This window comes from Melitaea cinxia, chromosome 21, assembly GCF_905220565.1.
Source record: "Melitaea cinxia chromosome 21, ilMelCinx1.1, whole genome shotgun sequence".
Lineage (NCBI taxonomy): Eukaryota > Metazoa > Arthropoda > Insecta > Lepidoptera > Nymphalidae > Melitaea > Melitaea cinxia.
Genome location: NC_059414.1, coordinates 14,035,819 through 14,057,589, shown reverse-complemented (window position 1 = coordinate 14,057,589; position 21,771 = coordinate 14,035,819). Strand labels below are relative to the sequence as shown.

At 35.3% G+C, this 21,771-nt stretch overlaps 1 protein-coding gene across 3 annotated transcripts in view; it reads left to right on the top strand.

Moving 5' to 3' along the window:
- The window catches only part of LOC123664124, a 41,126-nt gene extending 22,202 nt beyond the window's left edge, over positions 1-18,924 (top strand). The window contains exons 1-3 of one of the 3 annotated variants that reach the window (XM_045598728.1): positions 451-524; positions 14,811-14,880; positions 15,884-18,924. In XM_045598728.1, the coding sequence (XP_045454684.1) occupies positions 467-524; positions 14,811-14,880; positions 15,884-17,843 (2,088 nt within the window). In that variant the 5' untranslated portion in view covers positions 451-466 and the 3' untranslated portion in view covers positions 17,844-18,924. Of the gene's footprint in view, positions 1-450; positions 525-835; positions 1,257-14,810; positions 14,881-15,883 lie in introns of those variants that run through there. The other 2 variants (XM_045598730.1, XM_045598729.1) reach the window with 2 other exon arrangements.
- Positions 18,925-21,771: the final 2,847 nt, after the last annotated feature.

Below are 21,771 nucleotides of genomic sequence, written 5' to 3'. Positions count from 1 at the left end.
AAGCTTATGCTAATTGGGCCGAGTTATGCATAAAGCGGCTGACAATTATAATATGAAATGTGAGCGAGCCAGTGCGAGTACACCGCGATAATACAGCCTTTAATAAAGCTATGCCTTTAATTGGACGGCGACTTCTGCTTCCTTACATTCTGCGTTCGCAATTATCGACATATCTTCTTTATGATTTCTCGTTGATAACCTGTACAGCTTAATAAAACGCTATAAAATTTGTATTTTAAAATTTTAAGAACCGTAAACTATGTGATAAACATTCATATTTATATTACCTGAATGATAATGAACATATACGTACTTATTATTCGAAATTATTATATTAACATTCGATATGCCAGGAACGCTACTGGAAATCCTTGATGAAAGTATCAATTCTGTTCAAATCATTACAATCTCGTGATTTATGTATTGCCGTATCGAGAACAGCTGACGCAACGGCGTCTTATCAGTGATGAATAATTTACTTCTAATGTACGCGCGCCGCCGATCGTCTATAATGACGAATATAGGTCAGTACTCCGCGCGTCTCGTATATTTGCTTTATTATTTTTTTTCCAATATTGCTTAATCGTTAAAATTACTATTTATCTAGTGGGAATTACTCATCGTTATTGACGCGTATAAATCGACGCTAAAAATAAGACGGTATTGAGTTTTATTTCCGATTGCGTAGTCCCGTTATTCGTAGCGTGAAAACGCGTGTCCATATAAGGCACGATCCGCAGCAGGAAGCGGCTCGAATTAGCGCGGTGCGGGCGCTCGGGACGCACTCGACGAAACTAAATATCCAAAAGCGTCTCTGATCGCGCACCGCCTGCCAAATACGGCATGAATCTCGGATTTCCCGCGCGCTGGCACGGAACCAGCCTCCGCGAAAACGCTCTCTATTCCCGTCTAATACTCGTGAAAAACACGTAAAAACGCATTTATTTCTGTAGCGAGCGGCCTCTAAATTTAGGCCGTATGGAAAGCAATACGAGCGATTTTGGTCGGGGCCGCGTTGTCTGTATTTAGATTAGACGGCGCGGACGCAGCGCGCGCGACTCGCCTCCGACCCCTGTTCTGATAAGGCGCATCGGCAGTGCATCCAGCCCGCAGACCAGCCACCCACCGGTCACCGACCGTCCGCCCGCGTCCGTCATCGTCCGCCAGTGTCCGTTACGGCCCGCGTCGGTGCGCGGTCTCGCGAGTGTTGTGTCTCACAGATATTTGGATGTCGCAAATGCTCCCCGAAGCCGGAGGTGATTATGAAATTGCATTCGTTTTTCTCTGTAACAGTGTTTTGTTTACGCGATTTTGATATAGAAATGTTGATGATACATGACTGTGTGCGTTCGTTTCACATGGGTGTTTGCGAATTCGTAGCAGTCTGCGTAATCGATGTTTATATTGAATCATTATCAATGCAGATGTACGAGATCGCGTCAAGTTATTGCTAATTACAATTTGCCGCGAGTGAAATCTCGGACTACAATACATTTTTTATTGCTAACACAAAATCTATATAATAACACCATTGTTACTAGTTGTTTGACTTATATAGAAACGTAAAAGTACATAAATATTTTGTTTTACTTTAAGCGTATATATTACAATTTACATAGCGTTATTAAATTTCTATTTCGTCCAAATTGTTAGACACGGTATCGTACTAACAATTACCAAAACCAAGCGAATATAAATTCTCAGAAAGTGTTCTTAACACAAATAAAGTATAAACGCAAATAACGAAATTTTACAGTTGTGAAATGTTGTTTGTTATTCGATTACATCGGAAAAGTTCCAGCGAGCGGGTCGTCCGTATACGGCAAGTGTCAAAACGACTCCCGCGGAGCGACAAGTGCATGTAATTATCACCTCTGTACGATGGCAATTGATACAATGTTTCGTGTGACATCGGATTGAAGAGTTGATCTAAATATATTCTCATGCTATCACTGTAAGACAGGGTTGTGTTACTTACCGGTAGATTAATCGAGATTAATTGATTAATCAAGGGGATTTGTGTTAAAAACGGGTAGTTCAACATTTTGGTTTCACTATTTACAAAAGTGTTATTCAATTAATAATCAATATTGTCGATGGAGGGAATAGGTCAGTTATAATCATTAAGCGCTTACATTATATTGGTATCAATCTGAATTGGTCTACAATAATTGTGTTTGCTCGCAAACGAAAAAAAAACCGACTTCAATTACATCGACAAGTAATACAACGTAGATCGACGAAAAAATAGTCAAGCAACTACGCGTTATTAAAGATTACTCAAAAAGTAGTTATCAGATCTCAATAAAATTTATACGTGACCACATGATAAACATCAGCTTTCGATTAAATTAAAAATTATCGAAATCGGTACACCTAGTAAAAAGTTATTGCGAATTTTCGAGAATTTCCCTCGATTTCTCTAGGATCCCATCATCAGATCCTGGTTTCCTTATCATGGTACTAAACTAGGAATGTCCCCTTTCTAACAAAAAAAGAATTATCAAAATCGGTACATCCAGTAGAAAGTTATGCGGTATAATACAACGTAGGTCGACGAAAAAAGCGTCAAGTAAAAACGCATTATTAGATATAACTCGAAAAGTAGTTGTTAGATCGCAAATAAATTTAAATGGGACCAATTGGCACACACCACCTTTCGATTAAAACAAAATTTGTCGAAATCGGTCCACACGGTCAAAAGTTCTGATGTAACATACATAAAAAAAAAAAAAAAAAAAAAAAAAATACAGTCGAATTGAGAACCTCCTCCTTTTTTGGAAGTCGGTTAATAAAGTAAGCTAAGTTATCTCCAGTAATAAAAATAAAAAATAAACAGAGTACTTATTGTACATTCTATTCATTCATATTTCAGTCAACATTCTTCTATCATGTGACATTCTTAACATTTCATATTATATTTTAACCCTTATCATTTATTTTACTTATATATCAGTACTGTATACTTTACATCGAATAATCACTAATAAAATGTATTAGTTCAAAATACATTATAATTCATTAGGTTTCTATTCACTCAAACTGTCACTGTACAATCGGTATGCTTTAGCCTGTTATATCCCACTACTGGGCATCGGCCTCTTACCCCATGTAGGAGAAGGATCAGAGCTTAATCCACTACGCTGCTCCAATGCGGGTTGGCGGGTATATACCCTACTATGAGTAACGATCGCTATCAAGTGTACATGATAACAACCGGGCCCGACGGCTTAACGTGCTCTCCGAGGCACGATGGGGAGACCCACAAGGACTGCACAAAAACACCTAGATTACGACAAACATCTGTATGGCCAATACAAATGATTGTGATGTGCGGGATCGAACCCGCAACCGCCAGCGCAACAGTCACAAACCAGTGCTGTGACCGTTGCGCCAAGGCGTCGTGTATGTGTGCACGATAATATATGTTAATTAATGTGAATCATGTACACGCTCACTATTCTGTACATGTTACAATTATAATTTTTACTTATTAATATTTTCATTTTACTAATTGCAAGTAGGCTTCTTTCATAAGACTCACGTGCAAGTAAGCTCTCTACATAGCTCCGTTTTCTCGATATTTTTTTTATTATAACTACGGCCTATAAACTTTTCGGAAATATAAAAATACAACATCAAATGATAAAGTATATAATAAATAAAAAACGTTTATTATTATATGCAGCAATCTCAATAGGAAATGTACTTTATCCAAATGAACTAAAAGCTCGTTTGAATAAGACAACTTCAATCATAATTTAACGTTTTATGAGGAACTGTGATCACGAAAGAAATGATTATAACTTAATAATTTATGATGCGAGTACAATTACAACATGATCATCAACGTTCATCTTCAATCAGAATATTATTTTTTATTGAAATAATTTAAAAGTTAAATTAATGAAGTAAAAATTGAAAATTAATAAGAAAGACTAAATATATTTTTACAGTTTGTTGTACTTTTTTGCACATACTGTACGTAATTATACACATACTATATTTAATTATACAAATGATTCAAATGATATAATATTATGAAAAACTGTTAATTATAAAAAATTTTAAAAACGTATAGATGTAACAGACTAAGTTATCGTAGAAGCTAGTTTCACAAACTAAACAATTAAAATGATATTTACTTATTTACATTACTCATAAGAAATTACACAATCATTGCACATTCTCAGCATGCAACTCTTACTGAAGATCTTTAATAATAATGTAAACAATATATCATTATTGTTTACAAAATCATTAAATGTAGTTTATAATAGAAAGCTAATCATTAATGAATATTAAAAACAAAACATGACCTAGAATCGTTCCCTCTGGAACGCCCCTTCGTGATATACATCTAGAAGGCGTTGATGTAATTATTACTGGATTATAAATCACTTTTGAAGTTTTTCACTTTATATGAAGCTATACATTTGTCTTCAATATTATAGAACATATTTTGTTAAATATTGTTTTTTTCATTTTGATATAAGGTATTCGCTTGATTACTTTGATTTGATGGCATTAATAGTACTGACGCACAACTAGCTTACAGTATGATGTATAAAATAATATAAATTGACACATTCGACGTCAAGTAACAATTGAAAATGGAAAAGATAAGTTATCAAAAAACAATAGGATGCGATAAAACAATTAAATTATTCACCAAATCAGAATGTATTTACGTATTCGGTTCGATTTCGTAGTAAAGTTATAAATAACGCATCGTTAGTTCATCTCAGAGCTACACAGCTACATCAACTTACGTTACAAGCTGTTTATTGGAAGATGGTGTTAAAATCATTACAAATAAATGTTAATTTCGTTTGCACTAATAACAAAGTTGGTCCACCGTACCCGTCCTACGCTCTCCTTATGATTCACGCGATAAATTCCGTTTTCTGAATCCCATATTTGGATGCTATTAAAATTCCCTTTAAGATATTTGACTCTATTATAATACGGAAACTTTTTAAAAAATAAGAGAAAATTGACTTGAACAAGGTTTACCTTCGATTTAAAGTGTAAAGTTTTTATACATTTTTTTTTTTTTATTTTATTTACAATTATTTGAAATAATTACAATTGGAATTATTTCAAACTTTTTCGGACCATCTTTCCTTTACATATTACTTGTAAGAATATAAATGCTAAATAAATGTGACAAATTTTTTTCAGTGATCTTTCGTTTTCAAACGCTTTTTGACGACCTTTTCGTACTAACATTATTTTTATTGTTATGTAAATGGAAATTAAGGAGACATGTCAACATGTGTATGTATTTAAAAAAAGCCAATTTTTCTAAAGTTTTTCCATACAAAATGCTACAAATAATACGAGCGAATTATATTTTAGCTGAATAATCTTCTGAAATTGAATAACATATAGATTCGGTAGTTAGTTTTCCGTTGACGAAAACGGCTCGCGAACGGAAAGCATTCTGAACTCACTCAAGTGTTTACATAACTTTGAAACGATTTTGTATAATAATAATTTATCTTGAGGAACTTAAATTTAAATAATATAACATCTAGTATATTTAGCAAAACTATTTCCCACTTATTTTAATACATTTATGAGTCTGAACGTAGAAAATGAAAATATGTTTACCAATTCGTTACAGCGCTAAATCATTTTATATCGGGGCATTTATATTTAAGTATGCTATACAGTGTTGTATTTATTTGGACTGTTTATTCATCTTTATATCAACCAGAAGCAGATCGATTTGAAGCGTTAGAGAACTTTGAAAATTATATTGTAATATTTTGATTTTAGCCAGAGCACGATAGCGCGAAAGTTTAGAAGGAACTTCAAATCAAAATCTTCAAAAAAAAATCTTTTTTCTAGTTTTCTCTCTCGCTTAGTGTAATAATAATCTTGCGTTTCGGTTGGTTGAATTAATTTGCGATTTTAACAACTATTGCAAATTATGATACAAATACAATTAACCCGCTGCGCTAAAAAGGAAGCTTATGCAGTTACAGTTGCAAATTATGAAGGTGCTAAATATAAAATATCGTGAATAGATCTATGACAAAAAAAATTGATGAATGATGATGATTTTATAAACCTGGAATTTAAAACACAACCTTATACAAAAAAATAATACATGTCGATAGTATATATCAAACAAAATAATAAAATTACGCACATTATGTAAAATTACAGTTTATACGAAAAATCCACCATTTTCAACATATAAGTGTATTAATTTTTATACTCTTGGTGAGAAATACATTCAAAACAACAGTATATAACATTATTTATAATGTACTCACCTCCCGAGATCTTATGTGAAAAATAAACAAAATAAATAAATAAATCTTTATTTCAGGTAACAAATGACTCAGCAAAACAATTATTCTTGTAATTTATAAAAAGAAATACAACTACAAAATAAAATGAATGAGATGAAATGTCGCAAAATATCAACAAGAACAATAAGATCAAGATCGCATTTATTACTTATCTGTTCTTCTTTCACTTCAATTATTTTACTTTAACTAACTTTACATAAAGTTTCGATGGCCCACAAGGATGCACAGGTGCAATTTGGATGGCTAGTGTGTTGGTTGACGGGGATACCTAGCATGAAATGTTTTATTTAGACAGCTCTTCTATCCGAAATTATCCAAAAATTTAATTTTAGTTACGGTTAGGGAGCTGCATAAAATTCTTAGTCAAAATCCATTCTTTGTCTATAAAATTTAGATCTAAGGCCATGTCGTTAAACTTTGGGTTGCGGTGTGCACGTGCAAAACTTGTTGTATCTTATTCATAAATAAAACCATACAGCAGAACTCTGCTATTGAACGCGCGTCACACAAAACTACTACAGATTTCAACCAAGTCTTAAGCTTTTAAATTTTATTTCTTAGACATTTTATCATTACTTACAAACATATTATTTCACCATTCAAGCCAGTGAGTTGGTAAATTTTATGAAACAATGATTTTATAAGCACTGTAATTATTTATACACTGTAATAATTTGTAAAATGTCGATTCGAAAGTGCTCTTGGAGCCTATTTGAATAAAGCTGTTTTTGATTATGATTTTGATTTTGACTAAACGTTAAATGATGTTAATTTTGTTAGCGTTGAGCATTCAAAATCTGATCAAAATTTCTTCTCTCTGTAAGTAAAATGTATTTATTATAATAAACAACATAGACTCGGGAAATAAGTTAGCTATGATTAAGTATGAATTTGTCTACTTGACCCAATCGAGATTCCGTAAAAAAATTTATTCCATATCAAGCAGTAATTAGTAAGCGCTGTCGCGTGGTCTGGCCGAGAGCCAAAGAATACGTAACGCGATACTCCGCGTACAGTACGATTACATCACGGCACTTTTTATATTTATTCCAAATGCTACAGTTTAATTTTGTAGCTAACATTTTTTGCTTCTTATTTATGCTTATTGTTCTGATCGAGTTGTGGTTTTTGTTATGTAAATACATATTTATAAATAAGCAAAAGGAATTTGCGCGCATCTGCAAAATAACAGATTGGATAAGTAATTGATTGGAAAGTCCTTTTTGTTCTTTCATTTTTTTAATTAATAGTAAGACTTGCGTTTCAATAGATTCTTAGAACTCAAAAGTAAAGAAAACGTCGTAAGACCTTCACATATCAGGCGCAATTCAAGCAATACCAATGAGTACCTATCAAGGGCATTAAAATATTTTTTTTTTCTGAATGTTACTAAATGGGTCCTGTAACCATAGCATTACGTATTTCTATAACCATTGCTCTATTCGACTGACCCAGTTGTCGGGCACACTTTTATCTCGGAACGTAATTTAAAATGTTGATGGACAGTATTTTATAATGTTACATCTGGTGTTAATCAAAGCTCAATGATAACGCTGAATTATACAGATAATAGCAATCTATTATAATTTAAGCAACTATTACGTTAGTAAATTATTACTTTTGGGACAGAATGAAGGACATAAAAAGGAACGATTGTAACTATACATTTACAATTAAAACGTAGATAAATACACGTCCTGAAATATAGGATTTTAGATTTAAAGAAAAAAGAAAGAACTTAATACTTTTGGGAACAAGGAAGCTAATTAATTATATTTATTATAAATCCATTTCTTATAGTAAATTAAAATGGCGTCGTTTGTAAGTTTTAACATCCGTATCTAAATGTAAAACTTCTGCCAAGTTACGTGGTAGCAAGGAACTAATAATTTATGGCATGTAATGAGTATTCAAATACTGTTAGAAGTAAGCGTAACCAAATTACATAATAAGTTAATGCAAATAGCTATTACATGCAAGTGCACAAAAAATAGATACAGACTTAAAATGAAAAAACTTAAATGACACATTATCTCCTGAGGAAAGTCGGCGAAGCGCTTGCAATGCCCCTGTTGCGTAAACTACGGTAAAAGCCCGTCAGCAGGCGAATCGTAACTCAGTGGTAGGTATATTAATAAAAAAATTACATAAGAACACATAATCATGATGTCAATTCTTTTATACAAAAAAGACAACATCTTTATTCAAGTACATTATTTCAATTTTCCTTTAGACCTTTACCAAATTAAGCTGCTATGAAATCGAATTCTTAAAATATAACAAAAAGGAAATATAAAACCAAAACACAATAAGATGTAATATTGGATATCTGCTCCTTGTACGGCGACTGCGACATGTTCGTGTATACCTGCGGAGTCAGATGATTCACTCAAATGCGCGGACTAGTCCAAAAATAACGGAGAATCTCTCGATCGCAATTATTACCGCGTTAGCTGACCACACGCATCGACTGTGTATCAAATTAATTATAGATAATTATTGACTTTCAATTTTGTAGCCTTTTTTATATATAACAATCTATTTTTTTACATAAAGTCAACCTTAAAGTTATGAAAATAAGATAAAATAGACACACGTAACTAAAAAAAAAAGGTTGTATATCACCTTAACCAAATAATACTCGGAACCTACAAAAAAAATATTTTGCCTTTTTTCCAAAGCTTATCCAGATTTTAGTCTTGATCCACCTGTTCACAGTAGATTTACATATTCACATAGCAGCTATCTGACTTCTGTAAACCTATGAACTCTCTATTCGAGGACACATGTCAAGACTGATAGCAACTAGAGGTACCAACAACCAAAAAAAAATCATCACCTATTGCAGTCCACTGCTGGACATCCCTCCACAAGTTCGCGCCAAAAAATGGCGTGAACCGATGTGTGTTGCCCATAGTCACCACGTTGGGCACGCAGGTTGGTGACCGCAGGGCTGGCTTTGTCGCACCGAAGACGGTAACTATCAGTATCCGTTTTCGACCTGTGTAATTCAAAGCCAGCATGGTTATTCCGTCATCGGTCGGCTTTATAAATTCCAAGGTGGTTGTGGAACTGTGTTGTCCCTTAGTCGCCTCTTACGACACCCACGGGAAGAGATGGTGTGGCTATATTGTTTAATGCCGTGGCCACGCAGCTTTGCCGCACTGCACAAAAAAAAATTATATTCATGAAACTGAGGAAAAGAAACAAAAAAAATCCTGTAACAAAATTCTGTCTTATATCCCTAGTCGATAAGCTATTAAATCTTATCTAGTAGAAGATCGGATAGGTTGGATGAAATCACCAGACTGCTTCACTGTTCACTGTCGCTTGACAGTAGGTACATTAGAAGTAATTAAATTCAGAAGAATTCTGAAACGCAAACATCTTCAGTGTCTTTACTTAACATAATTAACTGTTTTATGAAGTTCTATAAAATATAGATGGACAGTTTTAATTAGGTCGCATATATCACTTACCACTGTCAAAATATTGTCTGGGTTTAACTAATTCGATCATATATTACCGTCCCTTTGATGTTTCGCTTCGAAAGCTCAAGACCACGTTTTATTAGCCAAGTATTTTATGGTTGGATCCATCATTCGCAAACTCTTCCTATTTGTGAAGAATGATGTTACATAAAATTACAAATAGAATGGGCAAGTAGTGTGAACACTATTTGTGCTAGTAACGTGAATTCCGTAAATCATTCCACGAATAGGTTTGCTATATAATAACGATTCAGCCTGTCACATCCTACTACTGGTCATAGGCCTCTTCCTTCATGTATAAGAAGGATCGGAGCTTAATCCACCACGCTGCTCCACTGCGGGTTGGAGCGGATTGATACATAATGTAGGGGGCCAATAGTTACAATCTCACATTTCCACCATTCCAACTACGAAAACATAGACTCGTTTGATCTAGGCTATTTAAAAAAAAACTTAAAGTTATATTAGACATGGTTTGAAAATTAAATTAGAAAAAAATATTTTGGAAATGAAAAATATCAATGAAAATCATCTCCTGTTCAGGAGTACACGTACACACGTAATATATTTAATACATAGCTTGCTTTATTAATTCTCATTAGACCATTAGTTATAACATTGTAAACGAAGACTGTCAATGTTATGGAAATTATTTTTAGTGCCTATATTATGTCATACGCACCTGTGAGTCACCAGATTTAAGTACGAAAGAAACAAAACAGTCTAACCGTATAATAATGGTTCATATATTGTTTTACGTATATTCATACTAAATAACAGTTTCCTTTGACTTAGGGGCCATTCATAAATTACGTCACAATTCGCGATTATTTGACTCAGATACCTAGTGTACATATTTTGCAATTGTATACCTTTAAATTATTCAATATTTTAATTTTATTCATATCAAATTAAAAAGTAATTTTCGACATTATATCTTTCTTCATTAAATGTATAGATTTTTCACAATGAAAGACTTCGTACCATCGATTAATTAATTTATGAGTTTCGTTTGCAATCGGTCGGCGTGATCAAATGCTCGCAGTGTGGTTCATTAATTTAGTATTGAGCTCGGTGATTTAGTGGTCATTGGAGCGATGAGCGTGACTCAGCGGTATTTAATAACAAACATAACTATGACGCACATACTGTTCAGTTGACACGCTGTGCTTAGAATATGAGTATTATTTTATTTATTTACGAGCTGTGACTGCGACTTCGTCCGCGTGGATTTAAAAAAAATATTGTTCAGCTCACAGAGTTACAAAACAAAAATATTTCTAAAACACTGACCACTGCAAACACGTGTATGGCCAATACAAATGTTTGTCATGTGCGGGGATCGAACCCGCAACCGCCAGCGCAACAGGTACAATCCATGGCTGTGACCGTTTAATTATAATCAGTGAAATTTGCGTTAACATTAGAAAACAATATGATTCTTTTCAGCATAATTTGCTTTTACAAATTTCCCCGCTCAGGTGTAAGTATAGTGCGAGTACTCGCCTCAAACATCGACGGTTTGCGGGGTCGATTCCCACTCGGGATGGATATTTGTATTTGTACAAATATTTCTTTCCAGTTTGCATGTCTGTATTTGTGGGTCTCCCCACCGTGCCTCGGAGAGCACGTTAAGCCGTTGGTCCCAGTAATTGGTCCTGTAGTATTAATATAATTATAATGCATGTTTAACAAAAGGCATGGGCATTTTGAGCGCGTGGATGTTAATTTTTAAATTAAAAATATATATATCTTTTTCCGGTTTGAATGTATGTTGTTTGCCGGCCTAGTTGTATAAAAAAAAAATAACTCAATTCAACAAGACACTTATATACTTATACACAACTTGTTATACGACATCGTTTTAATTAAAAAGCTAAAGTACACCAAGTATATTATGCAAATAGGAAAAGCCAGTCAGGTCATCAAATTTAAAATAATTTTACCGTCATAATTGCCTAAATACAATGGGTTAAATACTTTATGGCGTTGTGTGAATTCGTTTTTGGCTCTGTACTAAATTAAACCTACGCACTGTAAGCAATTTGTTGTTCATACTTTTACATTCGAAATTTTTCATGAATAATTTGGAATATACGCAAAAATGTATTACGTATTCGATGTGAAGGTTAACGGGCAAAAGACGAAATTCATACAAAGTTCTATTTTTTCCGATTTGGATTTAGTTTCGATGTTCACACTGGATGCGGAAAAACTTATAAGATACCATATTTTAGAACTTGTTAACAATATTATCAGTTTTTAAAGATGTTTCGTCCTATATTTAGTTAGTTATTGTAACATCAATTATTTTCATTTTACATAATTAGCAGGCATAGTTACCGTCTTCGGTGCGACAAAGCCAGCCCTGCGGTTACCAACCCGCCTGCCCAGCGTGGTGACTATCGGCAAAACACATGAGTTCGCGCCATAAAGTCTCGCGCGAACTTGGGGAGGCCTATGTCCAGCAGCGGTCTGCGATAGGCTGAAGTGATAGTTAGCAGGTGTACCTGCATGAGAACATTATTTATGTCATCAATTAGCTTAAAGCTGATTCATATTTTTATATTAAAATAATCAAAAACGCCTAAGAATAAATTCAGAAAATTGAACATCCACCAATATATTATTATAGCGGATAAGGAATTATTCCTTAACAGAAGTGATCCCTAGCTCGGTTGATCATTACCAGAAAGAGGACAATATTAAATAGTGTATAGATTGTTTAGGAACTTGTAGAGCATCGTTTCTTCGACTTCTAGAACAACGTTCTGGAACTTTTAGAACAACTGTATTCCCGGCAGTAATTCTAGCCGGTGGTGTGAATAGCGCTTACCATCTTCGGGAGTGTAGTTGCGAAACCCCGTGAGCTGCATATTTCTGGCGACGACTAGCCGCTCGGGTTACGGGACCGATTTAAGACGCGCTAGCCGACTCGCTCCGGATAGGGACTGATATTGGTTACGTCTTGGCGAACCTTTGTCAGTGTTTGTAACGAACGAGTGAAATACACGTGCTTGAATATGATAGAAATTTTAAGATTATTAAAAACACTGAGTAGATTTGAGTAGAAAAAAAACGTAAACAAGAAAAATTAATTATTGTTGACAAACGAATGGATAAGGACTGGTCATTAAGGAGGTACAATATACGTGTACATAATAAGTATACATGTCATCAAAATCTACCAGTATCTCGCTATTTTTGAAAACTGCTTATCTTTTAAATGTACATACGTATACAGTTATAGTTTAAATGAAAATAGTTGCTACAAAGTATTACGTCATATTGGATGGCTATAAGATATATTTTTTTCCATTTTTAAAACAATTATATTATATTAATAATTACATAATATATTAGTTAATGAAACAAGTAATCTCAAAAATTTGCTTTCAGAAATTCCAGAAGTTAATAATAATAATAATAATAAATAACTTTATTGCACACAGTAACGTATAACAATTACATAAGAAGATCAATGTTTAATAACAATTAGGAAATGACTATTTACATAAATTAATCGATTAGGCAGTGGTACTGTTTGTATCGAGCAAGATGACAATTTGATAGTATGAAAAGATGAATGCGGATGTCAGAGTTATTTTTATTTGAGTTTAGAAATAAAGTGAGATTCGTATGAACGAAGACAGAATTGTCACAAGAGAAAAACGTAGTTTTATATAACAGAAATATTTTATAACCTTTTGTAATTATATAATATCTACGAGTATATAAGATTTTCTTTTTTTTATATACAACTAGCGGACAGAGTAGGACAACAGCAGCATCATCAATCTAATACCAAATTATCAAATTACATATCGATACCACCTCCCCCCCCCCCATACCCCACCTCCCAAAATGGACCAAATTACAGATGCTTACAAAATTTGATAATAATTTGTTCAGTAGTTTCGGAGTTTATCGCTAATATAGGTACGAGTACATCGTGACTCAAATTTTTTATATACATATATATTTATTAGGTCGGCAAACAAGCGTACGGCTCACCTGATGGTAAGCATTTCCATAGTCTATAGATACCTGCAATACTTAAGCATTGTAAAGCGCGTTGCCGACCGTATAGCCCCAGTTCCCCAAGGATCTCAGCTTACTCACCACATTAACACAACACTGCTTAAAAACAGTATTATATAGCTGTGATCTTCTGTAAGATCGAAGTACTTCCCCACAGGCTGCTCCGGATTTGAAGCAGGATATTTCTTACAGTGCGCTACTTCAGTTAGTTTCATGAATAAGATTCATCGTTCTATTACAACTTTGAAACGTAACAGACTATGTGAGAGTATCGCTTACCTCGTTATACGAGTGACTTGAAATACCTCTTGTTTGAATTTCCAGTAAAAAATGACTGTGCCATTGTAATTGACTGTCATTCCTATTTTTAATATAGTTTGATTGTAATTTAAGTGAACAATTATTTATATTTTATGGAGAGAATCGTTTTTTTAACAGACTTAAAAAATTGAGAAGGTACTCAATTCGACAGTACTTATATTATTTTACTTGGTGGACCGATTTTGATTATTTTTTTTTATTCGAAAGCTTGTGATGTGGTCCCGTTAAGATTATTTTTACTTTTTACTTAACATGGCTTATATGATCTAACTTGAAAACAAATATATTTTTGTAGAATACTTACTTTTTATTTTTTCAGATTTTGGTACAAAATGGATACATTTTTGTCGGATAGGTATAGCTTTGAAATTTAATTATCAATTTGTGTATATTTCTAGTACACTCACAACTGTACTCTACTGTGTATCAATATCTATATAATATAAATAAAGCTGAAAAGTTGCTCTCTTTGATCGCGCTAATCTCAGGAGTTACTACCTCGAATAGAAAAATTATTTTTGTATTGGATAGCCTATTTACCAAAGAAGGCTATAGTTATTATATATTAAGGCGGGTTAAACCGCAGGGCACAGCTTATAATAAAATTAAACAAGATCTTTGTTTGTTACAGAAGTGATGCGGCGCGCGGCGTGTGGGGACGTGTGTGCCGCGCCCGCCCCGCGCCCGCAGCGACCCTCCGCGTGAGTACCGCTGGTAGTCTAGTACACAGTACGGACCACTCGCTATACATGTACCCACTGATACACTGCGGTGCATATTGACGGTGTATCTAATGGTGCCTGTGACCATTAGGTGTCGAAACTTGGAGTTGATATTTCTCGCTTCAGCCTGTAATATCCTATTACTGGGCATAGGCCTCTTTCCCCGTGTAGAAGGATCAGAGCTTAATCCACCACGCTGCTCTAATGCGGCTTGGCGGATATATTGCCTACTATGAGTAACGATCGCTATCAGGTGTACATGATAACAACCGGGACCGACGGCTTAACGTGCTCTCCGAGGCACGGCGGGGAGACCCACAAGGACTGCACAAACACCCAGACCACGGCAAACACCTGTATGGCCAATACAAATGTTTGTCATGTGCGGGGATCGAACCCGCAACCGCCAGCGCAACAGGTACAATCCATGGCTGTAACCGCTGCGCCAACGCGGCGTCAGATAGAGTTGATATTTGTGTTTACACAAATATTTCTTTCCGGTCAGTCCTTATGGGTCACCCCACCGTGCCTCTGAGAGCACGTTAAGCTGTCGGTCCGGGTTGTTATCAGACCCACTAATTATTACTCATAGTAGGGAATATATCCGCCAACCCTCATTGAAGCAGCGTTTCGGATTAAGCTCCAATCAACAGTGGTATATTACAGGCTGAATCGTAGTCAATCGTGATCGCCACATCGCCCAAGGATTTCGTAGACTAGGAAGTGAATAGCTTGATAAAAATATCTTGCCGATTTCACTGTATAGAGGAGATATGTATTTAATGTTAATGTATGTTTGTTGTCGATGTAGATTGTTACAAGGGATTGTCCGTTGCGTCGTCAATATCGGACATTCCAAAATAACAGGATAATATTAGAGAATTATTTAAATCGTTACTTTCCGGTCGATTATGTTAGTTGATTTCGGCTGGTTAATAAGATTCGTTTAAATTAACATGATTTTTATTTTCACTTATTCCAGATCATCTGAAAATAAGGAACTGCTGCGTCAACAGCTGCTTTCGGCGACCAAGGAACGAAACGTTGAAAAGTCCGAATCCTCAAAAGTGAAGCACACCCGAAGCAGACAAAAAAATCGATGGAAGTTAAAATTCCACCACCAAGCGTTGCCGCAAGAGTACCTTGACCACTACGAGCAGAGCCTGCAGAAGGCTAACAAGAAGAAGATTCCAGAAAAACCAAAAGATCAGAACGTTGACACCAATGTCGCCAATGAAACTTTCAAGATTTGGGCGCAGAGACTAGCGGGAGTGCAGAAAGAGATCGGTCCGCTCACCGTCCCTCAGGCGTCGGTTTTAAGCATGGCGACCAGAAACAAAGAAGAAAAAAAGAAAAGGGCTCCGGCTATCACGCCGAGCAAGATTATGACATACGATGACCTGCCGTATATGGGTGAGATGACGCTGAACAACTCGAAACCCCGACGAGGCCGCAAACCAAAGAAGGCCGACATATGTCACCTCATCTACGAGAACTACGGCACCGTTGTGCCGGGGCAACCGCCCCCTCAGGAGCGGCTCAACCAAACCAACGTGTGTCCGGTGTTCAGGAACACCGACCCGCCTCTCATTACTCCCAAAACAGATTTGCAGAATAAAATAATATCCAGTCTTCTCGAAAGAAAATTATCACAGGAACAGAAGAAGCGATTAGAGAATCCCTCTCCACCGAGATTCTGTAGTCCCGACGAACCGATGCCGGAAGCGCCGATGACGACCGCCGGGCCCTTGCACAGTGATGATGAGCCGCTTAACCTCTGCATTAGAGATCTGCACGATTTGAAACTACAGATTCAAAAGAAGTTCGGCAATATTTACACATCGACGCCCGAAGTTAAAGTTGAAATTGACGACAATTCAGAGCAGGAAAACGTAAAGAGCGAGCAACCTAACGCCATCTCTGTCATACAGAGGAACACGAACGTGCCTCCGACGGCCAGTAGCTCACCAGACCTCTCGCGAAAATCGAAAAATATATCGCCTGCTCTATCGGAACCCGTGCTGTCTACTGTCAGTCCAGATGATGAGAAATTTCCTGGCTACATATATTGGCCAAACGCGGGCGTATATATGCACCCTCTAGCTTTACAAACACAATTGTTGTACTATCAAAGGCTAGCAGCGTCGGGACAGCTACCTGAAGATCGCGACAAACTATCGACACCGGGAAGTGAGAGCGCGGCCGATGCATCTCCAGACGAAGGCAAGAATAAGCTGGTGTTGAAACAAATTACAGAGCTTCTAGACCCAAAAGTGATAAAACAAGTCGAGGAAGGAAAGAGTCCAGAACTGATGAAAAAGAGAGCGTCACCCAACCCCGCCCAGGGACCCGTTAAAAGAAAGCGATCGGCTATTTTCATACCACCGATGCCGACTAAAAACAGTTCCACGACGCCGACCACGGAAGTCAGTATCTGCAAATTCAAGTTCACCGGCGGTTCGAAACCTTCTCTGCAAGAAAAGAAAATGTTATCGGTGGACTCGGGAGGAAACTTCAGGTACTACAGCGGAACGGGCGGCAGGGGGAACAAGGGCTACGAGTACTTACAGAAAGATCCCAACTTAGAGAGAGGCGCGGAAACCGTAGCTTCGATGTCGACACCTAAAGCTGACGCTCAAAACGTAACGCTCAAAGAGGATATGAGTAAAAAGAAAAGAAAATCCAGAAAGACTCTGCAGAGGGAGAAGTTAGAACAGACGTTTAAGGAAAAGGGCTTTTTGATACAAACGCAGCAGTTACAGTCTGCGGAGGGCGCCACGTATTGCAAGTTCCGGCAACTGCGCAAGTTCACGCGCTACCTTTTCCGAAGCTGGAAAGACTATCTACCAGGCGAGCTGGACACGGACCCTCGAGACAGTGACCCTACCACTGACCTTCAGACGACGCCCTCAGGCGAGCCCACAGCTGGGGAGTGGACGTGAAACATCTTACTTTGAATAAATATTGTATAAAGGCCAGCAACACAATCGCAACTCAGAAGTTGCTATGCCCGGGCGACGGTAGTTTGCTCCTTGTTACAAAAATATATAATATTATCGCCAAAGACTATAAAGCTTTGCGAGCTGACTTGCATTTAATAATCGGTATAGATTAATTAGTTCGGAGTTTTCGTTCGCATCCGTCCAGATTTTAACATAAAATTCTTTCGGCGTCTATTCTTGTATGTAATAGTTAATATATTGTTGTGATTGTTTTGTTGAATGGGTGATATTTATTATTAATATTAACTGCTGTGCAGGTAGTGTTGCCAGGTTGTTGAGTAACACAATTTTATCAAACTTATTGTGCCTATCTACTATATTACTAACTAGTCAAATGACACCTCTAACGTTATGTAGAGTTCAGATTTGTACAAAGAAGTTTTTATACATATATTTAAGGCTGAATAGTTACATTAAATGTTTCGCCAAAATCGAAGGAATGTTTCGATATTATAGTAACATTAACTCCAAGATTACATTTAATGTGTAGTGTGATTCGGTTAAGAATAACTTGTTTTAGTTTTGTTTGAAATGTTTACTCACACTGTTCTTTGGACATTACTGTTCGACTCATTGGGAATTTGTCCAAAAGTAGCGAACTAAAGACTTGTGCAAGAAGTTCCTTTAAATACAGCGCATTATCAGTGAATCAATATGGAATGGCATAATATGTAATCTTTTAATTGCAACACAGTTTGAAGAGTGATTTTATAATCGAATAGTTAATAAATACATTTAAATTAAAAAGTTGAAAAAGCTGTATTAGAAGTCCCCGAATTCGTGGATCGAACGCTACTTTTGGACAAAGTTCCAAGACATCGTCAAATGTACATAAAATCGAGTTATTCTAGTCACTGTTGTTAGTTATTAATAATGTACATATGTAATTTGTTAAATATAAAATAAGACACAATTTTGTACTCGATAAACTTTATTAAGAAAAAAAAAAGAAAACTCAAACAGTTCTGTGATTACGAGAAATGCAACAGGAATGTAAGAGAACCAATAAATTAACCTGATTTACATTTCGTGGTTTATTTCATTTTCACTTTGGTCCCTATTATAAAACGCCATCACAACACCGACGTTGTGATTATAAAAGTATATAAAATTATCCTTAAACTAACCCTTAAGAATATTCCGCTGGGAACTGTACGAAGGCACTTTATAAAATTATACAAAACATCACCTTCCACCAGGGTACATAAAATATATTATATATAACAACGGTACATACATTTAATAGTAAAAACAAACCGATTTTAGTGATATGATTGATTTATAAGGAACATAAAATATAACAATATAGTTAGCGATGTAACATGATTCATAAACATTTGTCTTACAAATGTAATATTTATACAAAATTCACGTTTCTCTGTTAGTATCATACAATAATATAAAACTTTTTATAAAACGAACCATACAAGAGGAACATTGTAACCAATTTAAAACTTTATTTTAAAACGTTCACAGTTAATATGAACACTTTATCCTACGGGATTTATCGATATAATTAGGATTTTCAAAAATGATATCTGAAATTTAAATGAAAACATTTATATCGCTATAAGGTGATACAAACAGCGAAAGTCAAAAATAATATAATTTACAAAACAAATACAACAATAATAAAAGAAAGTTAAAGTAGCAAAATATCAAGCAATAAAATAAAAATTGACATCTTAACATTAGGAACATTACAAACGTAGGTAGCGTACCCAGTGTTATAGGCAACCTTAACTTAGTCACAATATTACTCAAAAATTTCTAATGTCTCGGTAGACATTACCTTCCTATATGTCCTCGGCTTTATTAAATATTACAATAAATAAAATAATGTCCCTAGTGTCGACCGAGAGAAGAAAGGCCGGAGGGAAAAAAATTTCGGTACTCTATTAAAAATGAAAAAGCCTTTTCATCATTAAGGTATTCATTGATATTATAATAGGCTTTACTACATAAAGCTCGCTTGATAATTTTTTTAAACTTCAGTAAAGGCAGAGACTGAACCGCAGCCAGAATCTTGTTATATATTAAGATAGACATTCCTATAAAGGAATTACTTTTGTTCTTGAGCCGGCATTTAGGAAATATTAATTTGTGGCTGTTCCTGAGTGCTATATTTGAGGCTTGTGATCACTACGACTAAAACATAAATGGCTATTATTCCTACATATATATAACACGGTTATATCACGATACTCAATTTTTCAAAATTTAATAACATTATATTTTGAAAAATTGATGTAATATATCTGTATTTAAATTTTAACTTTGCACAAAATTGTATTAGGGGAATGTTTAGTAGTCTAAAAGATCACCAAATTTCACTAGGGGGGGTTAGGAGGGGGTTAAAACAGTTGTTAAAAATATGCTTGAACTAGCTGTGCCCGTGGCTTCGCCCGCGTTGAAATTAGTATGTCACAAAGTTTTCCCGGCAAACTTCCAGTGAAACTCTCATCAAAATCGGCTTAGCCGTTCCGTGAACCTTCCTCTTGTCAATGGTGGAGCCCTCTCTCCAATGGTGAAACCGCATGAAAATCCGTTCAGTAGATTTTGGGCGAATCGATCACATACACTTTTGGGAACTTGGATTTATAATGAAAAGATATGCTTTACTATTAAGATGTTTAACGCAATTTTTTTTTTATTTCAGTCAATCGTTCAAGTTGAAATCAATCAGTTGAAATGCTTATCAAACTGAGTAAATTTTTGAAAGGCACACGTATAATTTAATAGTTATTTTTATACACCACATTTTTAGTTTTATTTTCAGGCTGTATATGTTTCATACAAACTATCCACCCCTAATTAAATCCCGTTAGCGGTGGAATATCGTAAAATCCGTTCTTAGCGGACGTCTGCTAACTATAATCTACCTCCCTGCCAAATTTTATCTTTGTCCAACCTGGATGGATAGAACATTCAGTGGTTTTTGAGTTCTCGTGATGAGTGAGTCAGTGATTTTTTTCTTATATATATATAGATTACGATGCATTATTTGGACACCTCCTCACCATCTATAGAGCATACATTTTAAATTTTAAGTCTCTTCAAAAACATAGTACTTTCATACAAACTTCCAACCCCCATTTTATCCCCTTAGGGGTCGAGTTTCGTAAAATCAGTTCTTAGCGGATGCCTACGGAGCCTACCTGCCAAATTTCAAGTTTGTAGGTGTTATAGTTTCGGATATTTCGTGATGAGTGAGTGACCTTTCGCTTTTATATATATTATAGATTATAGATAATAGAAAACTCCAAGTCCCGTAGAATCAAGTGTTCATGGATGTTTAGGAATGATTTCTCAGGAATGTTACAATCCAATCTCCTCCATGGCGTCAGTGGTGATGTTACAGTTCTTGTATTATATTAGACACTAAACGTTGGTTCATCGGATCATTGTTATCACAAGATAATTTTACAGTATCACATATAATCAGCCTTATATTGTTTAGGACGATCAAATCTAGAGACTCCGTAGACTATAGATTTTCTATTGATTAATGGTTTAAAAAATAAATAAATTTATTACTACTTTAATAGTTGAATGTGATAGTAGATTGTAAACGATTGATATAGGACACGAAAATCATACAGAACAGTAACAAAACCACGGAAACTTGGTATTTGATGCCGTCATCGTGTGCATTATGTTGTCTCAATTATATGTGCGTCTCGGTCATACTGAGGCAATATAAATTTAAACATAATAGTTTTAAGTATATAAACGATATTTTGTATGGTTATAAAGAGGATGGGATGAATTTTGAAATGTCACAAAAAATAAATTTTTAAATGTGGGTACATATGTTATACGATACCCTAATTATGTTTCGTCAGATTTGTAATTTTCAACACATTTA